Source organism: Oncorhynchus clarkii, chromosome 20, assembly GCF_045791955.1.
Source record: "Oncorhynchus clarkii lewisi isolate Uvic-CL-2024 chromosome 20, UVic_Ocla_1.0, whole genome shotgun sequence".
In the NCBI taxonomy this organism is placed as follows: domain Eukaryota; kingdom Metazoa; phylum Chordata; class Actinopteri; order Salmoniformes; family Salmonidae; genus Oncorhynchus; species Oncorhynchus clarkii.
This window is the reverse complement of record NC_092166.1, coordinates 64,105,537-64,133,368: the sequence shown is the minus strand read 5'-3', so window position 1 is coordinate 64,133,368 and position 27,832 is coordinate 64,105,537. Positions and strand designations below refer to the sequence as shown.

The following is a 27,832-nucleotide window of genomic DNA, read 5'->3' as shown; positions in this document are numbered from 1 at the left end:
GAAACTTAAATGAAAAGGAGCCTAGTTAATATGAAGTGGAAAATGTAGCCGGCTGAAAATCAGTAGCGCTAATAGAAAACAATGCCATTGTGGATAACAAATGAAAGACATGAAATATACTTTGTGGTAATATTTTAATTTACAAGTTGGGCTTATACAAAATATGATTTTGAACAAGACCGTTTTATGGGGCAGACAAAGATTTGCAACACATGAGTTTGTCCTTGGATCAATTAACATTGACAGTTTATATACACTTAGAACCAGTCATTTTTATATCAGTATAATGAAGTCAGAGTTCCATTTAGAGAAGGGGGGAGTAATACACAGGTAGCAATGAGGAGAGAAAGGAGAGTTGTGTTCCACTGAGTTGACAAACAGACATTAAGATTTAGGTACTTCTCTTTTCATATTTTGTGAGGGTATTTTTGCAGCCTTCTCGGTCATTTTTATTTTATATCTTTCCTCCTGTTGGTTTGGGTACCTTCACAAGTCCCTTCTTGGTCGGCTTCTACGGGGATCAGAAAGAAGAAAACAATTTGCACAGTACTGAGAGGAGTCTTTTTCTGTAGAGACAAAGAGGTCGGTCAATTAACTTCCACTGGGGGGGCAGTGTTCCCAGAGAGTGAACAGGGAAACACCATAAAAGGGACACCGCTCCCCTGCCTCACTGTAATAAGTTTCATATAGCATTGGATTTAAACCAAAATTCATAAGCAGAGTGAAACAAGTTCCAAACCAGTGCACAGAGTCCTTTGAAAAATGTTATTTGACAAAAATAGATAATTGATAAACTAATAATATTTAAATGCATTTGGTTTGACACTAGCGGGGTACAGACCTCCACTTTAGCCTTTTTCCTTGGCATTACTATGGGAACCTCTTCCTCCCTGTCAGCACCAGAGTTTTTTTCTGTAGACTTCTGTTCTTTCTTTGCAGACTTCTGGTTCCGCGCATTTTTCTGAAATTTCATAAACAAGACACAGGTATTGATGAGATCCAGCTCTCGCATGTTTATATACACAAAGTACCAGTCAAAAGTTTGGAACCCTACTCATTTGAGGGTTTTTCTTTATCTTTACTAGACATCAAATCAATAAAACATATGGGATCATGTAGTAACAAACACTTAAATCAAAATAAATTTTAGATTCTTCTAAGTAGCCACCATTTGCCTTGACAGCCTTGCACACTCTTGGCATTCTCTCAACCAGCTTCACCTGGAATGCTTTTCCAACAGTCTTAGAGTTCTCATATTTTCTGAGCACTTGTTGGCTGCTTTTCCTTCACTCTGAAGTCCAACTCATCCCAAACCATCTCAATTGGGTTGAGTTCAGGTGATTGTGAGGCCAGGTAATCTGATGCAGCACCATCACTCTCCTTCTACGTCAAAATGCCCTTACACAGCCAGAAGGTGTGTTGGGTCATTGTCTTGTTGAAAATACAAATGACCCGCTAAGCCCAAACCAGATGGGATAGCGTATCGCTGCAGAATGCTGTGGTAGCCAGGCTGGTTAAGTGTGACTTGAATTCTAAATAAATCACACAGTATCACAGGCTTATTGAGGTAGTACGTATATGTATCACATAGGTATCCTATTTTGAATTCAAAACAGCAAACAGCAAAGCACCTCACGCCTCCTCGTCTATGCCTCCCGAGGGGAACGACACGCGGAGATCCATTCACCTACTCTGCATCACAAAGACACGGTGGTTGGAACTAAAAATCTCCTATTTGGACTGACCAAAGGATTTCCATTGCTCGTGTTTCTTGGCCCAAGAAAGTCTCTTCTTATTGGTGCCCTTTAGTAGTGGTTTCTTTGCAGCAATTTGAACAGTTGATGTTGAGATGTATCTGTTACATGAACTCTGAAGTATTTATTTGGGCAGCAATCTGAGGTGCAGTTAACTCTCATGAACTTATCCTATGCAGCAGATGGGTCTTGGGTCTTCCGTTCCAGTCCTCATGAGACAGTTTCATCACAGCGACTGCACTTGAAGATACTTTCAAAGTTCATGAAATGTTCCATATTGACTGACCTTCATGTTTTAAAGTATTGATGGACTGTCGTTTCTCTTTGCTTATTTGAGCTGGTCTTGCCATAATATGGACTTGGGTCTTTTACCAAATAGGGCTACCTTCTGTATACCACCCCTACCGTGTCACAACACAACTGATCGGCTCAAATGCATTAAGGAAAGAAATTCCACAACTTAAGCTTTAAGAAGGCACAGCTGTTAATTGAAATGCATTCCAGGTGACTACCTCATGAAGCTGGTTGAGAGAATGTCAAGAATGTGCAAAGCTGTCAAGGCAAAGGGTGGCTACTTGGAAGAATCTCAAATATAAAATATTTTCATTTGTTTAAAACCTGTTGAAACTAGGGGGCACTATTTTCATTTTTGGAAAAATAACGTTCCCAAAGTAAACGGGCTATTTTGTCAGGACAAGATGCTAGAATATGCATATAATTCACAGCTTAGGATAGAAAACACTCAAGTTTCCAAAACTGTAAAAATATTGTTTGTGAGTATAACAGAACTGATATTGCAGGTGAAAGCCTGAGAAAAATCCAATCAGGAAGTGACTCATGTTTTGAAAGCTCTGCGTTCTGATGAGTCCCTATTGAGCAGTGAATGGGCTATCAACCAGATTCCTTTTTCTACGTATTCCCCAAGGTGTCTACAGCATTTTGACGTAGTTTCACGCCTTTATGTTGAAGAATGAGCGTAAACGACTACATTGCGTAAGTGTCCGGCTGAGGGCTCTCAGAGTAATTATTGCGTAATAGACAGAGGTAGCTATTTTTCCTCCCGGTCTTAGGGAAAATACAGCTGTCCCGGTTGATATATTATCAAATAGATATTTGAAAAACACCTTGAGGGTTGATTATAAACAACATTTTACCATGTTTCTGTCGATATTATGGAGCTAATTTGGAATATTTTTCGGCGTTGTCGTGACCGCAATTTCCGGTCGAATTCCCAGCCAAACGTGAAGAACTAACGGAGTTATTTCGGCTACAAAAATAATATTTTCGGAAAAAAGGAACATTTGCTATCTAACTAGGAGTCTCGTGAGTGAAAACATCCGAAGCTCATCAAAGGTAAACGATTTAATTAGATTGCTTTTCTGTTTTTTGTGACCAGGTTGCCTGCTGCTAGCTAGGCATAATGCTATGCTATCGATAAACTTACACAAATGCTTGTCTTGCTTTGGCTGTAAAGCATAATTTCAAAATCTGAGATGACAGGGTGATTAACAAAAGGCTAAGCTGTGTTTCAATATATATATTATATTATATTCACTTGTGATTTCATGAATATGAATATTTTCTAGCAATATTATTTGACTGTGGCGCTATGCTATTCAGCGGCTGCTGACTAAAATGATCCCGCGACAGGGATGAGTAGCGTCAAGAAGTTAATTAACATTTGGTTACGACATGATTCCATGTGTGTTATTTCATAGTTTTGATGTCTTCACTATTGTTCTACAATCTAGAAAATAGTAAAAAATAAACCCTTTAGGTTTATTTAACCTTGAGTAGGTGTGTCAACTTTTACTGGTACTGCATGTATGTACATATGCATGTAAATAATAGAGAGGTCTGCAATTGACCTCAATAGACCATATGTGGCACTAAGAGCTATGTTGATGTTCCCAGAGAGTGAACAGGGAGACAGCACTAAATGGAGACTGCTCCCCTGCCTCACTGGAATGGGTTTCATATAGCACTGGATTTAAACCAAAATGAATAGTGTAAAACAGGTTCCGAACCAGTGCAAAGACGAGTCCTTTAATTTGACAAAAATAGGTCATTGATCAAATAATATAATCTTCCAAAGCAATTTACAAGCATTTGTGTGTAGCAGTCCTACCTTGGCATCCATGGCTGCGCGGGTCTGTTTCTGTGTTTCATCTATAATGGTCATGTTACTCAGGTTAGAGGTGTAGATGGTCAGAGCCACTGATTGGCTTTTCAAGTGGATGACCTTTATCAACGGTCCTTTCTGCAAAAGAGACAACACTTTATACACGAAGAACACAAAGACTCATACATTCAGGTCAAAACTATTTCTGTGAAGAAAACATTTTCAATGTTACGGCCATTTCTACCCTGTGTATCGTATCACTCAGATTGCGGCCACTTGTTAAAGGCCTTTCTTTGTCAGGATTGTAGGCACATGGGTTTAATCACACTGCTATACAGAGCAGGCAATAAGCTTAACGTACCACAGTACTATAGGCCCTGTAATCTCACCCCAGACAACAGAGATATCAAAGGTGATTTTCAGACTGGGCCCACACATTTCTTTAGCATTAATAAAATTGAGTATACCTGACCATTTAACGTATAATAAAAGTTTAAATATCTGTGTTGACGGGGTACAATTGATTAGGGAGATCAGGAAGACATCCTGGCAGTAAACTCACCTAACCCGTAGTTTTGTCACGATGGTGCTGACAGCTGAATCAATATTCTCTGCTAATTCATCTGCAGCCATCCCAGAGTGGGCCACATAAGCCATGCTAAAACAAACAATAACATTTTACAGGAGGCAATGTGTATATAAATGAAGGTGCATTAATTGCCCTTGTGTGTCAGTTGCAGAGACAGGCTCCAATAGATGGGGAGCTCTGTCAGGATATATTTTGAGTCACTATGGCACCATCATTGCCCATGTCCAACAAGGACAGGGTTTGCTGAGGAGCACTTACTGACTAAGTCAGAGAGCAGGCCTCACCAGTAGCAGCCTTTCTTAGAAATGGAGGTTGTTGTTGTTCCCTGGATGTCCAAGGCCAGCTTCTTGCTCTGCAGGTTCAATGACAAAGGCTCCCTAAGCAGGGGAGATTACATTTTTTTTTTTAAACTCCATTAGATTAGAACTCTTAAAGGCACATTTAAACTTACAGGTGAAGTCGGAAGTTTACATACACTTAGGTTGGAGTCATTAAAACTCCTTTTTCAACCACTCCACAAATGTCTTGTGAACAAACTATAGTTTTGGCAAGTCGGTTAGGACATCTAGCATGACAAGTAATTTTTCCAACAATTGTTTACAGACAGATTATTTCACTTATAATTAATTGTATCACAATTCCAGTGGGTCAGAAGTTCACATACACTAAGTTGACTGTGCCTTTCAACAGCTTGGAAAATTCCAGAAAATGGTGTCATGGCTTTAGAAGCTTCTGATAGACTAACTGACATCATTTGAGTCAATTGGAGGTGTACCTGTGGATGTATTTCAAGGCCTACCTTCAAAATCAGTGCCTATTTGCTTGACATCATGGGAAAATCAAAAGAAATCAGCCAAGACCTCAGAAAAACAATTGTAGACCTCCACAAATCTGGTTCATCCTTGGGGAGCAATTTCCAAACACCTGAAGGTACCACGTTCATCTGTACAAACAACAGTAAGCAAGCATAAACACCATGGGACCAGGCAGCCGTCATACCGCTCAGGAAGGAGACCCGTTCTGTCTCCAATAGATGAACGTACTTTGGTGCAAATCAATCCCAGAACAGCAGCAAAGGATCTTTTGAAGATGCTGGAGGAAACAGGTACAAAAGTATCTATATCCACAGTAAAACTAATTCTATATCGACAACAGGAAAGGCCGCTCAGCAAGGAAGAAGCCACTGCTCCAAAACCACCATAAAAAAGCCAGACTACGGTTTGCAACTGCACATGGGACAAAGATCGTACTTTTTGGAGAGATGTCCTCTGGTCTGATCAAACAAAAATAGAACTGTTCACAAAATAGATGGCACCATGAGGGAGGAAAATGATGTGGATATATTGAAGCAACATCTCAAGACATCAGTCAGGAAGTTAAAGCTTGGTCGCAAATGAGTCTTCCAAATGGACAATGACCCCAAGCATACTTCCAAAGTTGTGGCCAAATGGCCGAAGGACTCAAAGTCAAGGTATTGGAGTGGACATCAGAAAGCCCTGACCTCAATCCTATAGAAAAAGTATGTGTGAGCAAGGAGGCCTACAAACCTGACTCAGTTACAGCAGCTCTGTCAGGAGGAATGGGCCAAAATTCACCCAACTTATTGTGGGAAGCTTGTGGAAGGCTACCCGAAACATTTGACCCAAGTTAAACAATTGAAAGGCAATGCTACCAAATACTAATTGAGTGTATGTAAACTTCTGAACCACTGGGACTGTGATGAAAGAAATAAACCACTATCATTCTGACATTTCACATTCTTCAAATAAAGTGGTGACCTAAGACAGGGAATTTTTACTAGGATTAAATGTCAGGAATTGTGAAAAACTGAGTTTAAATGTATTTGGCTATGGTGTATGTAAACTTCCGACTGTATAAGAGGACATGTATTTCAAAACCAGGGAACAGCACTAGGGGCTATGTTGATGTTCCCAGAGAGTGAACAGGGAGACAGCACAAAAAGGATACCACTCCCCTGCCTCACTGGAATGAGTTTCATATAGCAATGGAGTTAAACCAAAATTCATACTGAGAGTGAACCAGGTTCCGAACCAGTGCAAAAATGAGTCTTTAAATAGATTTCATTTGACTAAAATAGGCAAGGTGATCAACCAACAATATTTACAAGCTTACTTCTTTCTCTCGTAGAAGTGCTTGCCGATGTGCGAGGACAGCAGGCGGCGAATGCGGTCGTCTGAAAGAAACATGTCAAAGTTCCCCAGCAGCCGTCGTTTGGCTTCAAAGGGCTTGTACTCAGTCCTCAGTGTCTTGTAAATGATCACCTAAAGAAAGACAAAGGGATATGCCTGGATGAGTTGTGTCTCGTGTAAAAAATAACCCCCCCTTACACACGTTACGGTCAAATTCAACACAAAAATCTATATCTTTGGGCTACACATTACATTGAATACTTTCTGCCTGTGGACATCTGTTCTACAATGTGCCAGCAGAGCAAGATACCCTTTGCTGGCATAATTGATCTCTTTCAGGCAGAGTACATCTGGCATACCACGTTTTATTGAAAAAGTGTGGTGTTCCATTCATTTCTATAGTGGCATCCAGCTTAAGCCAGGCCCAGCTCCATCTCCACTTCATCCCTGAATAAATCAAATTAAAGTTTGTCACGTGGGCCGAATACAACAGATGTAGGTAGACCTTACAGTGAAATGCTTACTTACAGACTAACCAATAGTGAGAAGGTGTGTGTGTGTGTGTGTGTGTAAGTAAAGAAATAAAACAGTAAGAAGACATTTGAAAATAAGAGTAGCAAGGCTATATACAGACACCGGTTAGTCAGGCTTATTGTGGTAGTACGTATATGTATCACATAGGTATCCTATTTTGGATTCAAAACAGCAAACAGCAAAGCACCTCACGCCTCCTCGTCCATGCCTCCCGAGGGGAACGACACGCGGAGATCCATTCACCTACTCTGCATCACAAAGACACGGTGGTTGGAACTAAAAATCTCCTATTTGGACTGACCAAAGGATTTCCATTGCTCGTGTTTCTTGGCCCAAGAAAGTCTCTTCTTATTGGTGCCCTTTAGTAGTGGTTTCTTTGCAGCAATTTGAACAGTTGATGTTGAGATGTATCTGTTACATGAACTCTGAAGTATTTATTTGGGCAGCAATCTGAGGTGCAGTTAACTCTCATGAACTTATCCTATGCGAAAGATGGGTCTTGGGTCTTCCGTTCCAGTCCTCATGAGAGCCAGTTTCATCACAGCGACTGCACTTGAAGATACTTTCAAAGTTCATGAAATGTTCCATATTGACTGACCTTCATGTTTTAAAGTATTGATGGACTGTCGTTTCTCTTTGCTTATTTGAGCTGGTCTTGCCATAATATGGACTTGGGTCTTTTACCAAATAGGGCTACCTTCTGTATACCACCCCTACCGTGTCACAACACAACTGATCGGCTCAAATGCATTAAGGAAAGAAATTCCACAACTTAAGCTTTAAGAAGGCACAGCTGTTAATTGAAATGCATTCCAGGTGACTACCTCATGAAGCTGGTTGAGAGAATGTCAAGAATGTGCAAAGCTGTCAAGGCAAAGGGTGGCTACTTGGAAGAATCTCAAATATAAAATATTTTCATTTGTTTAAAACCTGTTGAAACTAGGGGGCACTATTTTCATTTTTGGAAAAATAACGTTCCCAAAGTAAACGGGCTATTTTGTCAGGACAAGATGCTAGAATATGCATATAATTCACAGCTTAGGATAGAAAACACTCAAGTTTCCAAAACTGTAAAAATATTGTTTGTGAGTATAACAGAACTGATATTGCAGGTGAAAGCCTGAGAAAAATCCAATCAGGAAGTGACTCATGTTTTGAAAGCTCTGCGTTCTGATGAGTCCCTATTGAGCAGTGAATGGGCTATCAACCAGATTCCTTTTTCTACGTATTCCCCAAGGTGTCTACAGCATTTTGACGTAGTTTCACGCCTTTATGTTGAAGAATGAGCGTAAACGACTACATTGCGTAAGTGTCCGGCTGAGGGCTCTCAGAGTAATTATTGCGTAATAGACAGAGGTAGCTATTTTTCCTCCCGGTCTTAGGGAAAATACAGCTGTCCCGGTTGATATATTATCAAATAGATATTTGAAAAACACCTTGAGGGTTGATTATAAACAACATTTGACCATGTTTCTGTCGATATTATGGAGCTAATTTGGAATATTTTTCGGCGTTGTCGTGACCGCAATTTCCGGTCGAATTCCCAGCCAAACGTGAAGAACTAACGGAGTTATTTCGGCTACAAAAATAATATTTTCGGAAAAAAGGAACATTTGCTATCTAACTAGGAGTCTCGTGAGTGAAAACATCCAAAGCTCATCAAAGGTAAACGATTTAATTAGATTGCTTTTCTGTTTTTTGTGACCAGGTTGCCTGCTGCTAGCTAGGCATAATGCTATGCTATCGATAAACTTACACAAATGCTTGTCTTGCTTTGGCTGTAAAGCATAATTTCAAAATCTGAGACGACAGGGTGATTAACAAAAGGCTAAGCTGTGTTTCAATATATATATTATATTATATTCACTTGTGATTTCATGAATATGAATATTTTCTAGCAATATTATTTGACTGTGGCGCTATGCTATTCAGCGGCTGCTGACTAAAATGATCCCGCGACAGGGATGAGTAGCGTCAAGAAGTTAATTAACATTTGGTTACGACATGATTCCATGTGTGTTATTTCATAGTTTTGATGTCTTCACTATTGTTCTACAATCTAGAAAATAGTAAAAAATAAACCCTTTAGGTTTATTTAACCTTGAGTAGGTGTGTCAACTTTTACTGGTACTGCATGTATGTACATATGCATGTAAATAATAGAGAGGTCTGCAATTGACCTCAATAGTCCATATGTGGCACTAAGAGCTATGTTGATGTTCCCAGAGAGTGAACAGGGAGACAGCACTAAATGGAGACTGCTCCCCTGCCTCACTGGAATGGGTTTCATATAGCACTGGATTTAAACCAAAATGAATAGTGTAAAACAGGTTCCGAACCAGTGCAAAGACGGGTCCTTTAATTTGACAAAAATAGGTCATTGATCAAATAATATAATCTTCCAAAGCAATTTACAAGCATTTGTGTGTAGCAGTCCTACCTTGGCATCCATGGCTGCGCGGGTCTGTTTCTGTGTTTCATCTATAATGGTCATGTTACTCAGGTTAGAGGTGTAGATGGTCAGAGCCACTGATTGGCTTTTCAAGTGGATGACCTTTATCAACGGTCCTTTCTGCAAAAGAGACAACACTTTATACACGAAGAACACAAAGACTCATACATTCAGGTCAAAACTATTTCTGTGAAGAAAACATTTTCAATGTTACGGCCATTTCTACCCTGTGTATCGTATCACTCAGATTGCGGCCACTTGTTAAAGGCCTTTCTTTGTCAGGATTGTAGGCACATGGGTTTAATCACACTGCTATACAGAGCAGGCAATAAGCTTAACGTACCACAGTACTATAGGCCCTGTAATCTCACCCCAGACAACAGAGATATCAAAGGTGATTTTCAGACTGGGCCCACACATTTCTTTAGCATTAATAAAATTGAGTATACCTGACCATTTAACGTATAATAAAAGTTTAAATATCTGTGTTGACGGGGTACAATTGATTAGGGAGATCAGGAAGACATCCTGGCAGTAAACTCACCTAACCCGTAGTTTTGTCACGATGGTGCTGACAGCTGAATCAATATTCTCTGCTAATTCATCTGCAGCCATCCCAGAGTGGGCCACATAAGCCATGCTAAAACAAACAATAACATTTTACAGGAGGCAATGTGTATATAAATGAAGGTGCATTAATTGCCCTTGTGTGTCAGTTGCAGAGACAGGCTCCAATAGATGGGGAGCTCTGTCAGGATATATTTTGAGTCACTATGGCACCATCATTGCCCATGTCCAACAAGGACAGGGTTTGCTGAGGAGCACTTACTGACTAAGTCAGAGAGCAGGCCTCACCAGTAGCAGCCTTTCTTAGAAATGGAGGTTGTTGTTGTTCCCTGGATGTCCAAGGCCAGCTTCTTGCTCTGCAGGTTCAATGACAAAGGCTCCCTAAGCAGGGGAGATTACATTTTTTTTTTTAAACTCCATTAGATTAGAACTCTTAAAGGCACATTTAAACTTACAGGTGAAGTCGGAAGTTTACATACACTTAGGTTGGAGTCATTAAAACTCCTTTTTCAACCACTCCACAAATGTCTTGTGAACAAACTATAGTTTTGGCAAGTCGGTTAGGACATCTAGCATGACAAGTAATTTTTCCAACAATTGTTTACAGACAGATTATTTCACTTATAATTAATTGTATCACAATTCCAGTGGGTCAGAAGTTCACATACACTAAGTTGACTGTGCCTTTCAACAGCTTGGAAAATTCCAGAAAATGGTGTCATGGCTTTAGAAGCTTCTGATAGACTAACTGACATCATTTGAGTCAATTGGAGGTGTACCTGTGGATGTATTTCAAGGCCTACCTTCAAAATCAGTGCCTATTTGCTTGACATCATGGGAAAATCAAAAGAAATCAGCCAAGACCTCAGAAAAACAATTGTAGACCTCCACAAATCTGGTTCATCCTTGGGGAGCAATTTCCAAACACCTGAAGGTACCACGTTCATCTGTACAAACAATAGTAAGCAAGCATAAACACCATGGGACCAGGCAGCCGTCATACCGCTCAGGAAGGAGACCCGTTCTGTCTCCAATAGATGAACGTACTTTGGTGCAAATCAATCCCAGAACAGCAGCAAAGGATCTTTTGAAGATGCTGGAGGAAACAGGTACAAAAGTATCTATATCCACAGTAAAACTAATTCTATATCGACAACAGGAAAGGCCGCTCAGCAAGGAAGAAGCCACTGCTCCAAAACCACCATAAAAAAGCCAGACTACGGTTTGCAACTGCACATGGGACAAAGATCGTACTTTTTGGAGAGATGTCCTCTGGTCTGATCAAACAAAAATAGAACTGTTCACAAAATAGATGGCACCATGAGGGAGGAAAATGATGTGGATATATTGAAGCAACATCTCAAGACATCAGTCAGGAAGTTAAAGCTTGGTCGCAAATGAGTCTTCCAAATGGACAATGACCCCAAGCATACTTCCAAAGTTGTGGCCAAATGGCCGAAGGACTCAAAGTCAAGGTATTGGAGTGGACATCAGAAAGCCCTGACCTCAATCCTATAGAAAAAGTATGTGTGAGCAAGGAGGCCTACAAACCTGACTCAGTTACAGCAGCTCTGTCAGGAGGAATGGGCCAAAATTCACCCAACTTATTGTGGGAAGCTTGTGGAAGGCTACCCGAAACATTTGACCCAAGTTAAACAATTGAAAGGCAATGCTACCAAATACTAATTGAGTGTATGTAAACTTCTGAACCACTGGGACTGTGATGAAAGAAATAAACCACTATCATTCTGACATTTCACATTCTTCAAATAAAGTGGTGACCTAAGACAGGGAATTTTTACTAGGATTAAATGTCAGGAATTGTGAAAAACTGAGTTTAAATGTATTTGGCTATGGTGTATGTAAACTTCCGACTGTATAAGAGGACATGTATTTCAAAACCAGGGAACAGCACTAGGGGCTATGTTGATGTTCCCAGAGAGTGAACAGGGAGACAGCACAAAAAGGATACCACTCCCCTGCCTCACTGGAATGAGTTTCATATAGCAATGGAGTTAAACCAAAATTCATACTGAGAGTGAACCAGGTTCCGAACCAGTGCAAAAATGAGTCTTTAAATAGATTTCATTTGACTAAAATAGGCAAGGTGATCAACCAACAATATTTACAAGCTTACTTCTTTCTCTCGTAGAAGTGCTTGCCGATGTGCGAGGACAGCAGGCGGCGAATGCGGTCGTCTGAAAGAAACATGTCAAAGTTCCCCAGCAGCCGTCGTTTGGCTTCAAAGGGCTTGTACTCAGTCCTCAGTGTCTTGTAAAGGATCACCTAAAGAAAGACAAAGGGATATGCCTGGATGAGTTGTGTCTCGTGTAAAAAATAACCCCCCCTTACACACGTTACGGTCAAATTCAACACAAAAATCTATATCTTTGGGCTACACATTACATTGAATACTTTCTGCCTGTGGACATCTGTTCTACAATGTGCCAGCAGAGCAAGATACCCTTTGCTGGCATAATTGATCTCTTTCAGGCAGAGTACATCTGGCATACCACGTTTTATTGAAAAAGTGTGGTGTTCCATTCATTTCTATAGTGGCATCCAGCTTAAGCCAGGCCCAGCTCCATCTCCACTTCATCCCTGAATAAATCAAATTAAAGTTTGTCACGTGGGCCGAATACAACAGATGTAGGTAGACCTTACAGTGAAATGCTTACTTACAGACTAACCAATAGTGAGAAGGTGTGTGTGTGTGTGTGTGTAAGTAAAGAAATAAAACAGTAAGAAGACATTTGAAAATAAGAGTAGCAAGGCTATATACAGACACCGGTTAGTCAGGCTTATTGTGGTAGTACGTATATGTATCACATAGGTATCCTATTTTGGATTCAAAACAGCAAACAGCAAAGCACCTCACGCCTCCTCGTCCATGCCTCCCGAGGGGAACGACACGCGGAGATCCATTCACCTACTCTGCATCACAAAGACACGGTGGTTGGAACTAAAAATCTCCTATTTGGACTGACCAAAGGATTTCCATTGCTCGTGTTTCTTGGCCCAAGAAAGTCTCTTCTTATTGGTGCCCTTTAGTAGTGGTTTCTTTGCAGCAATTTGAACAGTTGATGTTGAGATGTATCTGTTACATGAACTCTGAAGTATTTATTTGGGCAGCAATCTGAGGTGCAGTTAACTCTCATGAACTTATCCTATGCAGCAGATGGGTCTTGGGTCTTCCGTTCCAGTCCTCATGAGAGCCAGTTTCATCACAGCGACTGCACTTGAAGATACTTTCAAAGTTCATGAAATGTTCCATATTGACTGACCTTCATGTTTTAAAGTATTGATGGACTGTCGTTTCTCTTTGCTTATTTGAGCTGGTCTTGCCATAATATGGACTTGGGTCTTTTACCAAATAGTGCTACCTTCTGTATACCACCCCTACCGTGTCACAACACAACTGATCGGCTCAAATGCATTAAGGAAAGAAATTCCACAACTTAAGCTTTAAGAAGGCACAGCTGTTAATTGAAATGCATTCCAGGTGACTACCTCATGAAGCTGGTTGAGAGAATGTCAAGAATGTGCAAAGCTGTCAAGGCAAAGGGCTATTTTGTCAGGACAAGATGCTAGAATATGCATATAATTCACAGCTTAGGATAGAAAACACTCAAGTTTCCAAAACTGTAAAAATATTGTTTGTGAGTATAACAGAACTGATATTGCAGGTGAAAGCCTGAGAAAAATCCAATCAGGAAGTGACTCATGTTTTGAAAGCTCTGCGTTCTGATGAGTCCCTATTGAGCAGTGAATGGGCTATCAACCAGATTCCTTTTTCTACGTATTCCCCAAGGTGTCTACAGCATTTTGACGTAGTTTCACGCCTTTATGTTGAAGAATGAGCGTAAACGACTACATTGCGTAAGTGTCCGGCTGAGGGCTCTCAGAGTAATTATTGCGTAATAGACAGAGGTAGCTATTTTTCCTCCCGGTCTTAGGGAAAATACAGCTGTCCCGGTTGATATATTATCAAATAGATATTTGAAAAACACCTTGAGGGTTGATTATAAACAACATTTTACCATGTTTCTGTCGATATTATGGAGCTAATTTGGAATATTTTTCGGCGTTGTCGTGACCGCAATTTCCGGTCGAATTCCCAGCCAAACGTGAAGAACTAACGGAGTTATTTCGGCTACAAAAATAATATTTTCGGAAAAAAGGAACATTTGCTATCTAACTAGGAGTCTCGTGAGTGAAAACATCCAAAGCTCATCAAAGGTAAACGATTTAATTAGATTGCTTTTCTGTTTTTTGTGACCAGGTTGCCTGCTGCTAGCTAGGCATAATGCTATGCTATCGATAAACTTACACAAATGCTTGTCTTGCTTTGGCTGTAAAGCATAATTTCAAAATCTGAGATGACAGGGTGATTAACAAAAGGCTAAGCTGTGTTTCAATATATTTCACTTGTGATTTCATGAATATGAATATTTTCTAGCAATATTATTTGACTGTGGCGCTATGCTATTCAGCGGCTGCTGACTAAAATGATCCCGCGACAGGGATGAGTAGCGTCAAGAAGTTAATTAACATTTGGTTACGACATGATTCCATGTGTGTTATTTCATAGTTTTGATGTCTTCACTATTGTTCTACAATCTAGAAAATAGTAAAAAATAAACCCTTTAGGTTTATTTAACCTTGAGTAGGTGTGTCAACTTTTACTGGTACTGCATGTATGTACATATGCATGTAAATAATAGAGAGGTCTGCAATTGACCTCAATAGTCCATATGTGGCACTAAGAGCTATGTTGATGTTCCCAGAGAGTGAACAGGGAGACAGCACTAAATGGAGACTGCTCCCCTGCCTCACTGGAATGGGTTTCATATAGCACTGGATTTAAACCAAAATTAATAGTGTAAAACAGGTTCCGAACCAGTGCAAAGACGAGTCCTTTAATTTGACAAAAATAGGTCATTGATCAAATAATATAATCTTCCAAAGCAATTTACAAGCATTTGTGTGTAGCAGTCCTACCTTGGCATCCATGGCTGCGCGGGTCTGTTTCTGTGTTTCATCTATAATGGTCATGTTACTCAGGTTAGAGGTGTAGATGGTCAGAGCCACTGATTGGCTTTTCAAGTGGATGACCTTTATCAACGGTCCTTTCTGCAAAAGAGACAACACTTTATACACGAAGAACACAAAGACTCATACATTCAGGTCAAAACTATTTCTGTGAAGAAAACATTTTCAATGTTACGGCCATTTCTACCCTGTGTATCGTATCACTCAGATTGCGGCCACTTGTTAAAGGCCTTTCTTTGTCAGGATTGTAGGCACATGGGTTTAATCACACTGCTATACAGAGCAGGCAATAAGCTTAACGTACCACAGTACTATAGGCCCTGTAATCTCACCCCAGACAACAGAGATATCAAAGGTGATTTTCAGACTGGGCCCACACATTTCTTTAGCATTAATAAAATTGAGTATACCTGACCATTTAACGTATAATAAAAGTTTAAATATCTGTGTTGACGGGGTACAATTGATTAGGGAGATCAGGAAGACATCCTGGCAGTAAACTCACCTAACCCGTAGTTTTGTCACGATGGTGCTGACAGCTGAATCAATATTCTCTGCTAATTCATCTGCAGCCATCCCAGAGTGGGCCACATAAGCCATGCTAAAACAAACAATAACATTTTACAGGAGGCAATGTGTATATAAATGAAGGTGCATTAATTGCCCTTGTGTGTCAGTTGCAGAGACAGGCTCCAATAGATGGGGAGCTCTGTCAGGATATATTTTGAGTCACTATGGCACCATCATTGCCCATGTCCAACAAGGACAGGGTTTGCTGAGGAGCACTTACTGACTAAGTCAGAGAGCAGGCCTCACCAGTAGCAGCCTTTCTTAGAAATGGAGGTTGTTGTTGTTCCCTGGATGTCCAAGGCCAGCTTCTTGCTCTGCAGGTTCAATGACAAAGGCTCCCTAAGCAGGGGAGATAAAAAAAAATTTTTTTTAACTCCATTAGATTAGAACTCTTAAAGGCACATTTAAACTTACAGGTGAAGTCGGAAGTTTACATACACTTAGGTTGGAGTCATTAAAACTCCCTTTTCAACCACTCCACAAATGTCTTGTGAACAAACTATAGTTTTGGCAAGTCGGTTAGGACATCTAGCATGACAAGTAATTTTTCCAACAATTGTTTACAGACAGATTATTTCACTTATAATTAATTGTATCACAATCCCAGTGGGTCAGAAGTTCACATACACTAAGTTGACTGTGCCTTTCAACAGCTTGGAAAATTCCAGAAAATGGTGTCATGGCTTTAGAAGCTTCTGATAGACTAACTGACATCATTTGAGTCAATTGGAGGTGTACCTGTGGATGTATTTCAAGGCCTACCTTCAAAATCAGTGCCTATTTGCTTGACATCATGGGAAAATCAAAAGAAATCAGCCAAGACCTCAGAAAAACAATTGTAGACCTCCACAAATCTGGTTCATCCTTGGGGAGCAATTTCCAAACACCTGAAGGTACCACGTTCATCTGTACAAACAATAGTAAGCAAGCATAAACACCATGGGACCAGGCAGCCGTCATACCGCTCAGGAAGGAGACCCGTTCTGTCTCCAATAGATGAACGTACTTTGGTGCAAATCAATCCCAGAACAGCAGCAAAGGATCTTTTGAAGATGCTGGAGGAAACAGGTACAAAAGTATCTATATCCACAGTAAAACTAATTCTATATCGACAACAGGAAAGGCCGCTCAGCAAGGAAGAAGCCACTGCTCCAAAACCACCATAAAAAAGCCAGACTACGGTTTGCAACTGCACATGGGACAAAGATCGTACTTTTTGGAGAGATGTCCTCTGGTCTGATCAAACAAAAATAGAACTGTTCACAAAATAGATGGCACCATGAGGGAGGAAAATGATGTGGATATATTGAAGCAACATCTCAAGACATCAGTCAGGAAGTTAAAGCTTGGTCGCAAATGAGTCTTCCAAATGGACAATGACCCCAAGCATACTTCCAAAGTTGTGGCCAAATGGCCGAAGGACTCAAAGTCAAGGTATTGGAGTGGACATCAGAAAGCCCTGACCTCAATCCTATAGAAAAAGTATGTGTGAGCAAGGAGGCCTACAAACCTGACTCAGTTACAGCAGCTCTGTCAGGAGGAATGGGCCAAAATTCACCCAACTTATTGTGGGAAGCTTGTGGAAGGCTACCCGAAACATTTGACCCAAGTTAAACAATTGAAAGGCAATGCTACCAAATACTAATTGAGTGTATGTAAACTTCTGAACCACTGGGACTGTGATGAAAGAAATAAACCACTATCATTCTGACATTTCACATTCTTCAAATAAAGTGGTGACCTAAGACAGGGAATTTTTACTAGGATTAAATGTCAGGAATTGTGAAAAACTGAGTTTAAATGTATTTGGCTATGGTGTATGTAAACTTCCGACTGTATAAGAGGACATGTATTTCAAAACCAGGGAACAGCACTAGGGGCTATGTTGATGTTCCCAGAGAGTGAACAGGGAGACAGCACAAAAAGGATACCACTCCCCTGCCTCACTGGAATGAGTTTCATATAGCAATGGAGTTAAACCAAAATTCATACTGAGAGTGAACCAGGTTCCGAACCAGTGCAAAAATGAGTCTTTAAATAGATTTCATTTGACTAAAATAGGCAAGGTGATCAACCAACAATATTTACAAGCTTACTTCTTTCTCTCGTAGAAGTGCTTGCCGATGTGCGAGGACAGCAGGCGGCGAATGCGGTCGTCTGAAAGAAACATGTCAAAGTTCCCCAGCAGCCGTCGTTTGGCTTCAAAGGGCTTGTACTCAGTCCTCAGTGTCTTGTAAAGGATCACCTAAAGAAAGACAAAGGGATATGCCTGGATGAGTTGTGTCTCGTGTAAAAAATAACCCCCCCTTACACACGTTACGGTCAAATTCAACACAAAAATCTATATCTTTGGGCTACACATTACATTGAATACTTTCTGCCTGTGGACATCTGTTCTACAATGTGCCAGCAGAGCAAGATACCCTTTGCTGGCATAATTGATCTCTTTCAGGCAGAGTACATCTGGCATACCACGTTTTATTGAAAAAGTGTGGTGTTCCATTCATTTCTATAGTGGCATCCAGCTTAAGCCAGGCCCAGCTCCATCTCCACTTCATCCCTGAATAAATCAAATTAAAGTTTGTCACGTGCGCCGAATACAACAGATGTAGGTAGACCTTACAGTGAAATGCTTACTTACAGACTAACCAATAGTGAGAAGGTGTGTGTGTGTGTGTGTGTGTAAGTAAAGAAATAAAACAGTAAGAAGACATTTGAAAATAAGAGTAGCAAGGCTATATACAGACACCGGTTAGTCAGGCTTATTGTGGTAGTACGTATATGTATCACATAGGTATCCTATTTTGGATTCAAAACAGCAAACAGCAAAGCACCTCACGCCTCCTCGTCCATGCCTCCCGAGGGGAACGACACGCGGAGATCCATTCACCTACTCTGCATCACAAAGACACGGTGGTTGGAACTAAAAATCTCCTATTTGGACTGACCAAAGGATTTCCATTGCTCGTGTTTCTTGGCCCAAGAAAGTCTCTTCTTATTGGTGCCCTTTAGTAGTGGTTTCTTTGCAGCAATTTGAACAGTTGATGTTGAGATGTATCTGTTACATGAACTCTGAAGTATTTATTTGGGCAGCAATCTGAGGTGCAGTTAACTCTCATGAACTTATCCTATGCAGCAGATGGGTCTTGGGTCTTCCGTTCCAGTCCTCATGAGAGCCAGTTTCATCACAGCGACTGCACTTGAAGATACTTTCAAAGTTCATGAAATGTTCCATATTGACTGACCTTCATGTTTTAAAGTATTGATGGACTGTCGTTTCTCTTTGCTTATTTGAGCTGGTCTTGCCATAATATGGACTTGGGTCTTTTACCAAATAGGGCTACCTTCTGTATACCACCCCTACCGTGTCACAACACAACTGATCGGCTCAAATGCATTAAGGAAAGAAATTCCACAACTTAAGCTTTAAGAAGGCACAGCTGTTAATTGAAATGCATTCCAGGTGACTACCTCATGAAGCTGGTTGAGAGAATGTCAAGAATGTGCAAAGCTGTCAAGGCAAAGGGTGGCTACTTGGAAGAATCTCAAATATAAAATATTTTCATTTGTTTAAAACCTGTTGAAACTAGGGGGCACTATTTTCATTTTTGGAAAAATAACGTTCCCAAAGTAAACGGGCTATTTTGTCAGGACAAGATGCTAGAATATGCATATAATTCACAGCTTAGGATAGAAAACACTCAAGTTTCCAAAACTGTAAAAATATTGTTTGTGAGTATAACAGAACTGATATTGCAGGTGAAAGCCTGAGAAAAATCCAATCAGGAAGTGACTCATGTTTTGAAAGCTCTGCGTTCTGATGAGTCCCTATTGAGCAGTGAATGGGCTATCAACCAGATTCCTTTTTCTACGTATTCCCCAAGGTGTCTACAGCATTTTGACGTAGTTTCACGCCTTTATGTTGAAGAATGAGCGTAAACGACTACATTGCGTAAGTGTCCGGCTGAGGGCTCTCAGAGTAATTATTGCGTAATAGACAGAGGTAGCTATTTTTCCTCCCGGTCTTAGGGAAAATACAGCTGTCCCGGTTGATATATTATCAAATAGATATTTGAAAAACACCTTGAGGGTTGATTATAAACAACATTTTACCATGTTTCTGTCGATATTATGGAGCTAATTTGGAATATTTTTCGGCGTTGTCGTGACCGCAATTTCCGGTCGAATTCCCAGCCAAACGTGAAGAACTAACGGAGTTATTTCGGCTACAAAAATAATATTTTCGGAAAAAAGGAACATTTGCTATCTAACTAGGAGTCTCGTGAGTGAAAACATCCAAAGCTCATCAAAGGTAAACGATTTAATTAGATTGCTTTTCTGTTTTTTGTGACCAGGTTGCCTGCTGCTAGCTAGGCATAATGCTATGCTATCGATAAACTTACACAAATGCTTGTCTTGCTTTGGCTGTAAAGCATAATTTCAAAATCTGAGATGACAGGGTGATTAACAAAAGGCTAAGCTGTGTTTCAATATATTTCACTTGTGATTTCATGAATATGAATATTTTCTAGCAATATTATTTGACTGTGGCGCTATGCTATTCAGCGGCTGCTGACTAAAATGATCCCGCGACAGGGATGAGTAGCGTCAAGAAGTTAATTAACATTTGGTTACGACATGATTCCATGTGTGTTATTTCATAGTTTTGATGTCTTCACTATTGTTCTACAATCTAGAAAATAGTAAAAAATAAACCCTTTAGGTTTATTTAACCTTGAGTAGGTGTGTCAACTTTTACTGGTACTGCATGTATGTACATATGCATGTAAATAATAGAGAGGTCTGCAATTGACCTCAATAGTCCATATGTGGCACTAAGAGCTATGTTGATGTTCCCAGAGAGTGAACAGGGAGACAGCACTAAATGGAGACTGCTCCCCTGCCTCACTGGAATGGGTTTCATATAGCACTGGATTTAAACCAAAATTAATAGTGTAAAACAGGTTCCGAACCAGTGCAAAGACGAGTCCTTTAATTTGACAAAAATAGGTCATTGATCAAATAATATAATCTTCCAAAGCAATTTACAAGCATTTGTGTGTAGCAGTCCTACCTTGGCATCCATGGCTGCGCGGGTCTGTTTCTGTGTTTCATCTATAATGGTCATGTTACTCAGGTTAGAGGTGTAGATGGTCAGAGCCACTGATTGGCTTTTCAAGTGGATGACCTTTATCAACGGTCCTTTCTGCAAAAGAGACAACACTTTATACACGAAGAACACAAAGACTCATACATTCAGGTCAAAACTATTTCTGTGAAGAAAACATTTTCAATGTTACGGCCATTTCTACCCTGTGTATCGTATCACTCAGATTGCGGCCACTTGTTAAAGGCCTTTCTTTGTCAGGATTGTAGGCACATGGGTTTAATCACACTGCTATACAGAGCAGGCAATAAGCTTAACGTACCACAGTACTATAGGCCCTGTAATCTCACCCCAGACAACAGAGATATCAAAGGTGATTTTCAGACTGGGCCCACACATTTCTTTAGCATTAATAAAATTGAGTATACCTGACCATTTAACGTATAATAAAAGTTTAAATATCTGTGTTGACGGGGTACAATTGATTAGGGAGATCAGGAAGACATCCTGGCAGTAAACTCACCTAACCCGTAGTTTTGTCACGATGGTGCTGACAGCTGAATCAATATTCTCTGCTAATTCATCTGCAGCCATCCCAGAGTGGGCCACATAAGCCATGCTAAAACAAACAATAACATTTTACAGGAGGCAATGTGTATATAAATGAAGGTGCATTAATTGCCCTTGTGTGTCAGTTGCAGAGACAGGCTCCAATAGATGGGGAGCTCTGTCAGGATATATTTTGAGTCACTATGGCACCATCATTGCCCATGTCCAACAAGGACAGGGTTTGCTGAGGAGCACTTACTGACTAAGTCAGAGAGCAGGCCTCACCAGTAGCAGCCTTTCTTAGAAATGGAGGTTGTTGTTGTTCCCTGGATGTCCAAGGCCAGCTTCTTGCTCTGCAGGTTCAATGACAAAGGCTCCCTAAGCAGGGGAGATTTAATTATTTTTTTTTTAACTCCATTAGATTAGAACTCTTAAAGGCACATTTAAACTTACAGGTGAAGTCGGAAGTTTACATACACTTAGGTTGGAGTCATTAAAACTCCTTTTTCAACCACTCCACAAATGTCTTGTGAACAAACTATAGTTTTGGCAAGTCGGTTAGGACATCTAGCATGACAAGTAATTTTTCCAACAATTGTTTACAGACAGATTATTTCACTTATAATTAATTGTATCACAATCCCAGTGGGTCAGAAGTTCACATACACTAAGTTGACTGTGCCTTTCAACAGCTTGGAAAATTCCAGAAAATGGTGTCATGGCTTTAGAAGCTTCTGATAGACTAACTGACATCATTTGAGTCAATTGGAGGTGTACCTGTGGATGTATTTCAAGGCCTACCTTCAAAATCAGTGCCTATTTGCTTGACATCATGGGAAAATCAAAAGAAATCAGCCAAGACCTCAGAAAAACAATTGTAGACCTCCACAAATCTGGTTCATCCTTGGGGAGCAATTTCCAAACACCTGAAGGTACCACGTTCATCTGTACAAACAATAGTAAGCAAGCATAAACACCATGGGACCAGGCAGCCGTCATACCGCTCAGGAAGGAGACCCGTTCTGTCTCCAATAGATGAACGTACTTTGGTGCAAATCAATCCCAGAACAGCAGCAAAGGATCTTTTGAAGATGCTGGAGGAAACAGGTACAAAAGTATCTATATCCACAGTAAAACTAATTCTATATCGACAACAGGAAAGGCCGCTCAGCAAGGAAGAAGCCACTGCTCCAAAACCACCATAAAAAAGCCAGACTACGGTTTGCAACTGCACATGGGACAAAGATCGTACTTTTTGGAGAGATGTCCTCTGGTCTGATCAAACAAAAATAGAACTGTTCACAAAATAGATGGCACCATGAGGGAGGAAAATGATGTGGATATATTGAAGCAACATCTCAAGACATCAGTCAGGAAGTTAAAGCTTGGTCGCAAATGAGTCTTCCAAATGGACAATGACCCCAAGCATACTTCCAAAGTTGTGGCCAAATGGCCGAAGGACTCAAAGTCAAGGTATTGGAGTGGACATCAGAAAGCCCTGACCTCAATCCTATAGAAAAAGTATGTGTGAGCAAGGAGGCCTACAAACCTGACTCAGTTACAGCAGCTCTGTCAGGAGGAATGGGCCAAAATTCACCCAACTTATTGTGGGAAGCTTGTGGAAGGCTACCCGAAACATTTGACCCAAGTTAAACAATTGAAAGGCAATGCTACCAAATACTAATTGAGTGTATGTAAACTTCTGAACCACTGGGACTGTGATGAAAGAAATAAACCACTATCATTCTGACATTTCACATTCTTCAAATAAAGTGGTGACCTAAGACAGGGAATTTTTACTAGGATTAAATGTCAGGAATTGTGAAAAACTGAGTTTAAATGTATTTGGCTATGGTGTATGTAAACTTCCGACTGTATAAGAGGACATGTATTTCAAAACCAGGGAACAGCACTAGGGGCTATGTTGATGTTCCCAGAGAGTGAACAGGGAGACAGCACAAAAAGGATACCACTCCCCTGCCTCACTGGAATGAGTTTCATATAGCAATGGAGTTAAACCAAAATTCATACTGAGAGTGAACCAGGTTCCGAACCAGTGCAAAAATGAGTCTTTAAATAGATTTCATTTGACTAAAATAGGCAAGGTGATCAACCAACAATATTTACAAGCTTACTTCTTTCTCTCGTAGAAGTGCTTGCCGATGTGCGAGGACAGCAGGCGGCGAATGCGGTCGTCTGAAAGAAACATGTCAAAGTTCCCCAGCAGCCGTCGTTTGGCTTCAAAGGGCTTGTACTCAGTCCTCAGTGTCTTGTAAAGGATCACCTAAAGAAAGACAAAGGGATATGCCTGGATGAGTTGTGTCTCGTGTAAAAAATAACCCCCCCTTACACACGTTACGGTCAAATTCAACACAAAAATCTATATCTTTGGGCTACACATTACATTGAATACTTTCTGCCTGTGGACATCTGTTCTACAATGTGCCAGCAGAGCAAGATACCCTTTGCTGGCATAATTGATCTCTTTCAGGCAGAGTACATCTGGCATACCACGTTTTATTGAAAAAGTGTGGTGTTCCATTCATTTCTATAGTGGCATCCAGCTTAAGCCAGGCCCAGCTCCATCTCCACTTCATCCCTGAATAAATCAAATTAAAGTTTGTCACGTGCGCCGAATACAACAGATGTAGGTAGACCTTACAGTGAAATGCTTACTTACAGACTAACCAATAGTGAGAAGGTGTGTGTGTGTGTGTAAGTAAAGAAATAAAACAGTAAGAAGACATTTGAAAATAAGAGTAGCAAGGCTATATACAGACACCGGTTAGTCAGGCTTATTGTAGTAGTACGTATATGTATCACATAGGTATCCTATTTTGGATTCAAAACAGCAAACAGCAAAGCACCTCACGCCTCCTCGTCCATGCCTCCCGAGGGGAACGACACGCGGAGATCCATTCACCTACTCTGCATCACAAAGACACGGTGGTTGGAACTAAAAATCTCCTATTTGGACTGACCAAAGGATTTCCATTGCTCGTGTTTCTTGGCCCAAGAAAGTCTCTTCTTATTGGTGCCCTTTAGTAGTGGTTTCTTTGCAGCAATTTGAACAGTTGATGTTGAGATGTATCTGTTACATGAACTCTGAAGTATTTATTTGGGCAGCAATCTGAGGTGCAGTTAACTCTCATGAACTTATCCTATGCAGCAGATGGGTCTTGGGTCTTCCGTTCCAGTCCTCATGAGAGCCAGTTTCATCACAGCGACTGCACTTGAAGATACTTTCAAAGTTCATGAAATGTTCCATATTGACTGACCTTCATGTTTTAAAGTATTGATGGACTGTCGTTTCTCTTTGCTTATTTGAGCTGGTCTTGCCATAATATGGACTTGGGTCTTTTACCAAATAGGGCTACCTTCTGTATACCACCCCTACCGTGTCACAACACAACTGATCGGCTCAAATGCATTAAGGAAAGAAATTCCACAACTTAAGCTTTAAGAAGGCACAGCTGTTAATTGAAATGCATTCCAGGTGACTACCTCATGAAGCTGGTTGAGAGAATGTCAAGAATGTGCAAAGCTGTCAAGGCAAAGGGTGGCTACTTGGAAGAATCTCAAATATAAAATATTTTCATTTGTTTAAAACCTGTTGAAACTAGGGGGCACTATTTTCATTTTTGGAAAAATAACGTTCCCAAAGTAAACGGGCTATTTTGTCAGGACAAGATGCTAGAATATGCATATAATTCACAGCTTAGGATAGAAAACACTCAAGTTTCCAAAACTGTAAAAATATTGTTTGTGAGTATAACAGAACTGATATTGCAGGTGAAAGCCTGAGAAAAATCCAATCAGGAAGTGACTCATGTTTTGAAAGCTCTGCGTTCTGATGAGTCCCTATTGAGCAGTGAATGGGCTATCAACCAGATTCCTTTTTCTACGTATTCCCCAAGGTGTCTACAGCATTTTGACGTAGTTTCACGCCTTTATGTTGAAGAATGAGCGTAAACGACTACATTGCGTAAGTGTCCGGCTGAGGGCTCTCAGAGTAATTATTGCGTAATAGACAGAGGTAGCTATTTTTCCTCCCGGTCTTAGGGAAAATACAGCTGTCCCGGTTGATATATTATCAAATAGATATTTGAAAAACACCTTGAGGGTTGATTATAAACAACATTTTACCATGTTTCTGTCGATATTATGGAGCTAATTTGGAATATTTTTCGGCGTTGTCGTGACCGCAATTTCCGGTCGAATTCCCAGCCAAACGTGAAGAACTAACGGAGTTATTTCGGCTACAAAAATAATATTTTCGGAAAAAAGGAACATTTGCTATCTAACTAGGAGTCTCGTGAGTGAAAACATCCAAAGCTCATCAAAGGTAAACGATTTAATTAGATTGCTTTTCTGTTTTTTGTGACCAGGTTGCCTGCTGCTAGCTAGGCATAATGCTATGCTATCGATAAACTTACACAAATGCTTGTCTTGCTTTGGCTGTAAAGCATAATTTCTAAATCTGAGATGACAGGGTGATTAACAAAAGGCTAAGCTGTGTTTCAATATATTTCACTTGTGATTTCATGAATATGAATATTTTCTAGCAATATTATTTGACTGTGGCGCTATGCTATTCAGCGGCTGCTGACTAAAATGATCCCGCGACAGGGATGAGTAGCGTCAAGAAGTTAATTAACATTTGGTTACGACATGATTCCATGTGTGTTATTTCATAGTTTTGATGTCTTCACTATTGTTCTACAATCTAGAAAATAGTAAAAAATAAACCCTTTAGGTTTATTTAACCTTGAGTAGGTGTGTCAACTTTTACTGGTACTGCATGTATGTACATATGCATGTAAATAATAGAGAGGTCTGCAATTGACCTCAATAGTCCATATGTGGCACTAAGAGCTATGTTGATGTTCCCAGAGAGTGAACAGGGAGACAGCACTAAATGGAGACTGCTCCCCTGCCTCACTGGAATGGGTTTCATATAGCACTGGATTTAAACCAAAATTAATAGTGTAAAACAGGTTCCGAACCAGTGCAAAGACGAGTCCTTTAATTTGACAAAAATAGGTCATTGATCAAATAATATAATCTTCCAAAGCAATTTACAAGCATTTGTGTGTAGCAGTCCTACCTTGGCATCCATGGCTGCGCGGGTCTGTTTCTGTGTTTCATCTATAATGGTCATGTTACTCAGGTTAGAGGTGTAGATGGTCAGAGCCACTGATTGGCTTTTCAAGTGGATGACCTTTATCAACGGTCCTTTCTGCAAAAGAGACAACACTTTATACACGAAGTACACAAAGACTCATACATTCAGGTCAAAACTATTTCTGTGAAGAAAACATTTTCAATGTTACGGCCATTTCTACCCTGTGTATCGTATCACTCAGATTGCGGCCACTTGTTAAAGGCCTTTCTTTGTCAGGATTGTAGGCACATGGGTTTAATCACACTGCTATACAGAGCAGGCAATAAGCTTAACGTACCACAGTACTATAGGCCCTGTAATCTCACCCCAGACAACAGAGATATCAAAGGTGATTTTCAGACTGGGCCCACACATTTCTTTAGCATTAATAAAATTGAGTATACCTGACCATTTAACGTATAATAAAAGTTTAAATATCTGTGTTGACGGGGTACAATTGATTAGGGAGATCAGGAAGACATCCTGGCAGTAAACTCACCTAACCCGTAGTTTTGTCACGATGGTGCTGACAGCTGAATCAATATTCTCTGCTAATTCATCTGCAGCCATCCCAGAGTGGGCCACATAAGCCATGCTAAAACAAACAATAACATTTTACAGGAGGCAATGTGTATATAAATGAAGGTGCATTAATTGCCCTTGTGTGTCAGTTGCAGAGACAGGCTCCAATAGATGGGGAGCTCTGTCAGGATATATTTTGAGTCACTATGGCACCATCATTGCCCATGTCCAACAAGGACAGGGTTTGCTGAGGAGCACTTACTGACTAAGTCAGAGAGCAGGCCTCACCAGTAGCAGCCTTTCTTAGAAATGGAGGTTGTTGTTGTTCCCTGGATGTCCAAGGCCAGCTTCTTGCTCTGCAGGTTCAATGACAAAGGCTCCCTAAGCAGGGGAGATTTAATTATTTTTTTTTTAACTCCATTAGATTAGAACTCTTAAAGGCACATTTAAACTTACAGGTGAAGTCGGAAGTTTACATACACTTAGGTTGGAGTCATTAAAACTCCTTTTTCAACCACTCCACAAATGTCTTGTGAACAAACTATAGTTTTGGCAAGTCGGTTAGGACATCTAGCATGACAAGTAATTTTTCCAACAATTGTTTACAGACAGATTATTTCACTTATAATTAATTGTATCACAATCCCAGTGGGTCAGAAGTTCACATACACTAAGTTGACTGTGCCTTTCAACAGCTTGG

At 40.4% G+C, this 27,832-nt stretch overlaps 4 protein-coding genes and 5 non-coding genes across 9 annotated transcripts in view; all 9 read right to left on the bottom strand.

Annotated features, from left to right (window-relative positions):
- Window positions 1–120: 120 nt before the first annotated feature.
- LOC139377147 (ribosomal L1 domain-containing protein 1-like) lies at window positions 121–15,948 on the bottom strand. Its single transcript, XM_071120161.1, has 12 exons — window positions 15,726–15,948; window positions 15,170–15,301; window positions 12,306–12,454; window positions 10,457–10,549; window positions 10,151–10,241; window positions 9,590–9,721; window positions 6,599–6,747; window positions 4,750–4,842; window positions 4,439–4,534; window positions 3,883–4,014; window positions 842–961; window positions 121–511 (listed from the first exon to the last, which is right to left on the bottom strand). Exons 2-10 carry the CDS (start codon window positions 15,221–15,223, stop codon window positions 4,002–4,004), a joined length of 870 nt encoding a protein of 289 aa, XP_070976262.1. The 5' UTR covers window positions 15,224–15,301; window positions 15,726–15,948; the 3' UTR covers window positions 121–511; window positions 842–961; window positions 3,883–4,001.
- On the bottom strand, window positions 4,177–4,304 carry LOC139377786 (small nucleolar RNA ACA64). The gene has a single exon (XR_011628256.1). It is a non-coding gene; the product is annotated as a small nucleolar RNA ACA64 (small nucleolar RNA).
- LOC139377785 (small nucleolar RNA ACA64) lies at window positions 9,884–10,011 on the bottom strand. Its single transcript, XR_011628255.1, has one exon. It is a non-coding gene; the product is annotated as a small nucleolar RNA ACA64 (small nucleolar RNA).
- Window positions 15,289–21,643, bottom strand: LOC139377146 (ribosomal L1 domain-containing protein 1-like). Its single transcript, XM_071120160.1, has 6 exons — window positions 21,421–21,643; window positions 20,865–20,996; window positions 17,887–18,035; window positions 16,037–16,129; window positions 15,726–15,821; window positions 15,289–15,301 (listed from the first exon to the last, which is right to left on the bottom strand). The coding sequence occupies exons 2-6, from the start codon at window positions 20,916–20,918 to the stop codon at window positions 15,289–15,291; spliced, it is 405 nt and encodes a 134-aa protein (XP_070976261.1). The 5' UTR covers window positions 20,919–20,996; window positions 21,421–21,643.
- LOC139377784 (small nucleolar RNA ACA64) lies at window positions 15,464–15,591 on the bottom strand. Its single transcript, XR_011628254.1, has one exon. It is a non-coding gene; the product is annotated as a small nucleolar RNA ACA64 (small nucleolar RNA).
- On the bottom strand, window positions 20,984–27,332 carry LOC139377145 (ribosomal L1 domain-containing protein 1-like). Its single transcript, XM_071120159.1, has 6 exons — window positions 27,110–27,332; window positions 26,554–26,685; window positions 23,582–23,730; window positions 21,732–21,824; window positions 21,421–21,516; window positions 20,984–20,996 (listed from the first exon to the last, which is right to left on the bottom strand). The coding sequence occupies exons 2-6, from the start codon at window positions 26,605–26,607 to the stop codon at window positions 20,984–20,986; spliced, it is 405 nt and encodes a 134-aa protein (XP_070976260.1). The 5' UTR covers window positions 26,608–26,685; window positions 27,110–27,332.
- On the bottom strand, window positions 21,159–21,286 carry LOC139377783 (small nucleolar RNA ACA64). Its single transcript, XR_011628253.1, has one exon. It is a non-coding gene; the product is annotated as a small nucleolar RNA ACA64 (small nucleolar RNA).
- The window catches only part of LOC139377143 (ribosomal L1 domain-containing protein 1-like), a 6,349-nt gene continuing 5,189 nt past the window's right edge, over window positions 26,673–27,832 (bottom strand). The window contains exons 4-6 of the mRNA XM_071120158.1: window positions 27,421–27,513; window positions 27,110–27,205; window positions 26,673–26,685 (exon numbers count right to left, since the gene is read on the bottom strand). Of these exons, the coding sequence (XP_070976259.1) occupies window positions 26,673–26,685; window positions 27,110–27,205; window positions 27,421–27,513 (202 nt within the window). The remainder of the gene's footprint in view (window positions 26,686–27,109; window positions 27,206–27,420; window positions 27,514–27,832) is intronic.
- LOC139377782 (small nucleolar RNA ACA64) lies at window positions 26,848–26,975 on the bottom strand. The gene has a single exon (XR_011628252.1). It is a non-coding gene; the product is annotated as a small nucleolar RNA ACA64 (small nucleolar RNA).

What these genes read in the sequence shown, in the direction of transcription:
- LOC139377147 (XM_071120161.1), bottom strand. Translation starts at nt 15,223, where the DNA reads ATGACCATTATAGATGAAACACAGAAACAGACCCGCGCAGCCATGGAT. An exon ending in TCTAAGAAAGGCTGCTACTG is followed by an intron (nt 10,242 to 10,456) that starts GTGAGGCCTGCT and finishes TGTTTGTTTTAG; the next exon opens with CATGGCTTATGTGGCCCACT. An exon ending in CACTTCTACGAGAGAAAGAA is followed by an intron (nt 4,843 to 6,598) that starts GTAAGCTTGTAA and finishes TCCCCTGCTTAG; the next exon opens with GGAGCCTTTGTCATTGAACC.
- LOC139377146 (XM_071120160.1), bottom strand. Translation starts at nt 20,918, where the DNA reads ATGACCATTATAGATGAAACACAGAAACAGACCCGCGCAGCCATGGAT. An exon ending in CACTTCTACGAGAGAAAGAA is followed by an intron (nt 16,130 to 17,886) that starts GTAAGCTTGTAA and finishes TCCCCTGCTTAG; the next exon opens with GGAGCCTTTGTCATTGAACC. An exon ending in TCTAAGAAAGGCTGCTACTG is followed by an intron (nt 15,822 to 16,036) that starts GTGAGGCCTGCT and finishes TGTTTGTTTTAG; the next exon opens with CATGGCTTATGTGGCCCACT.
- LOC139377145 (XM_071120159.1), bottom strand. Translation starts at nt 26,607, where the DNA reads ATGACCATTATAGATGAAACACAGAAACAGACCCGCGCAGCCATGGAT. An exon ending in GCGCAGCCATGGATGCCAAG is followed by an intron (nt 23,731 to 26,553) that starts GTAGGACTGCTA and finishes GTCTTTCTTTAG; the next exon opens with GTGATCCTTTACAAGACACT. An exon ending in CACTTCTACGAGAGAAAGAA is followed by an intron (nt 21,825 to 23,581) that starts GTAAGCTTGTAA and finishes TCCCCTGCTTAG; the next exon opens with GGAGCCTTTGTCATTGAACC.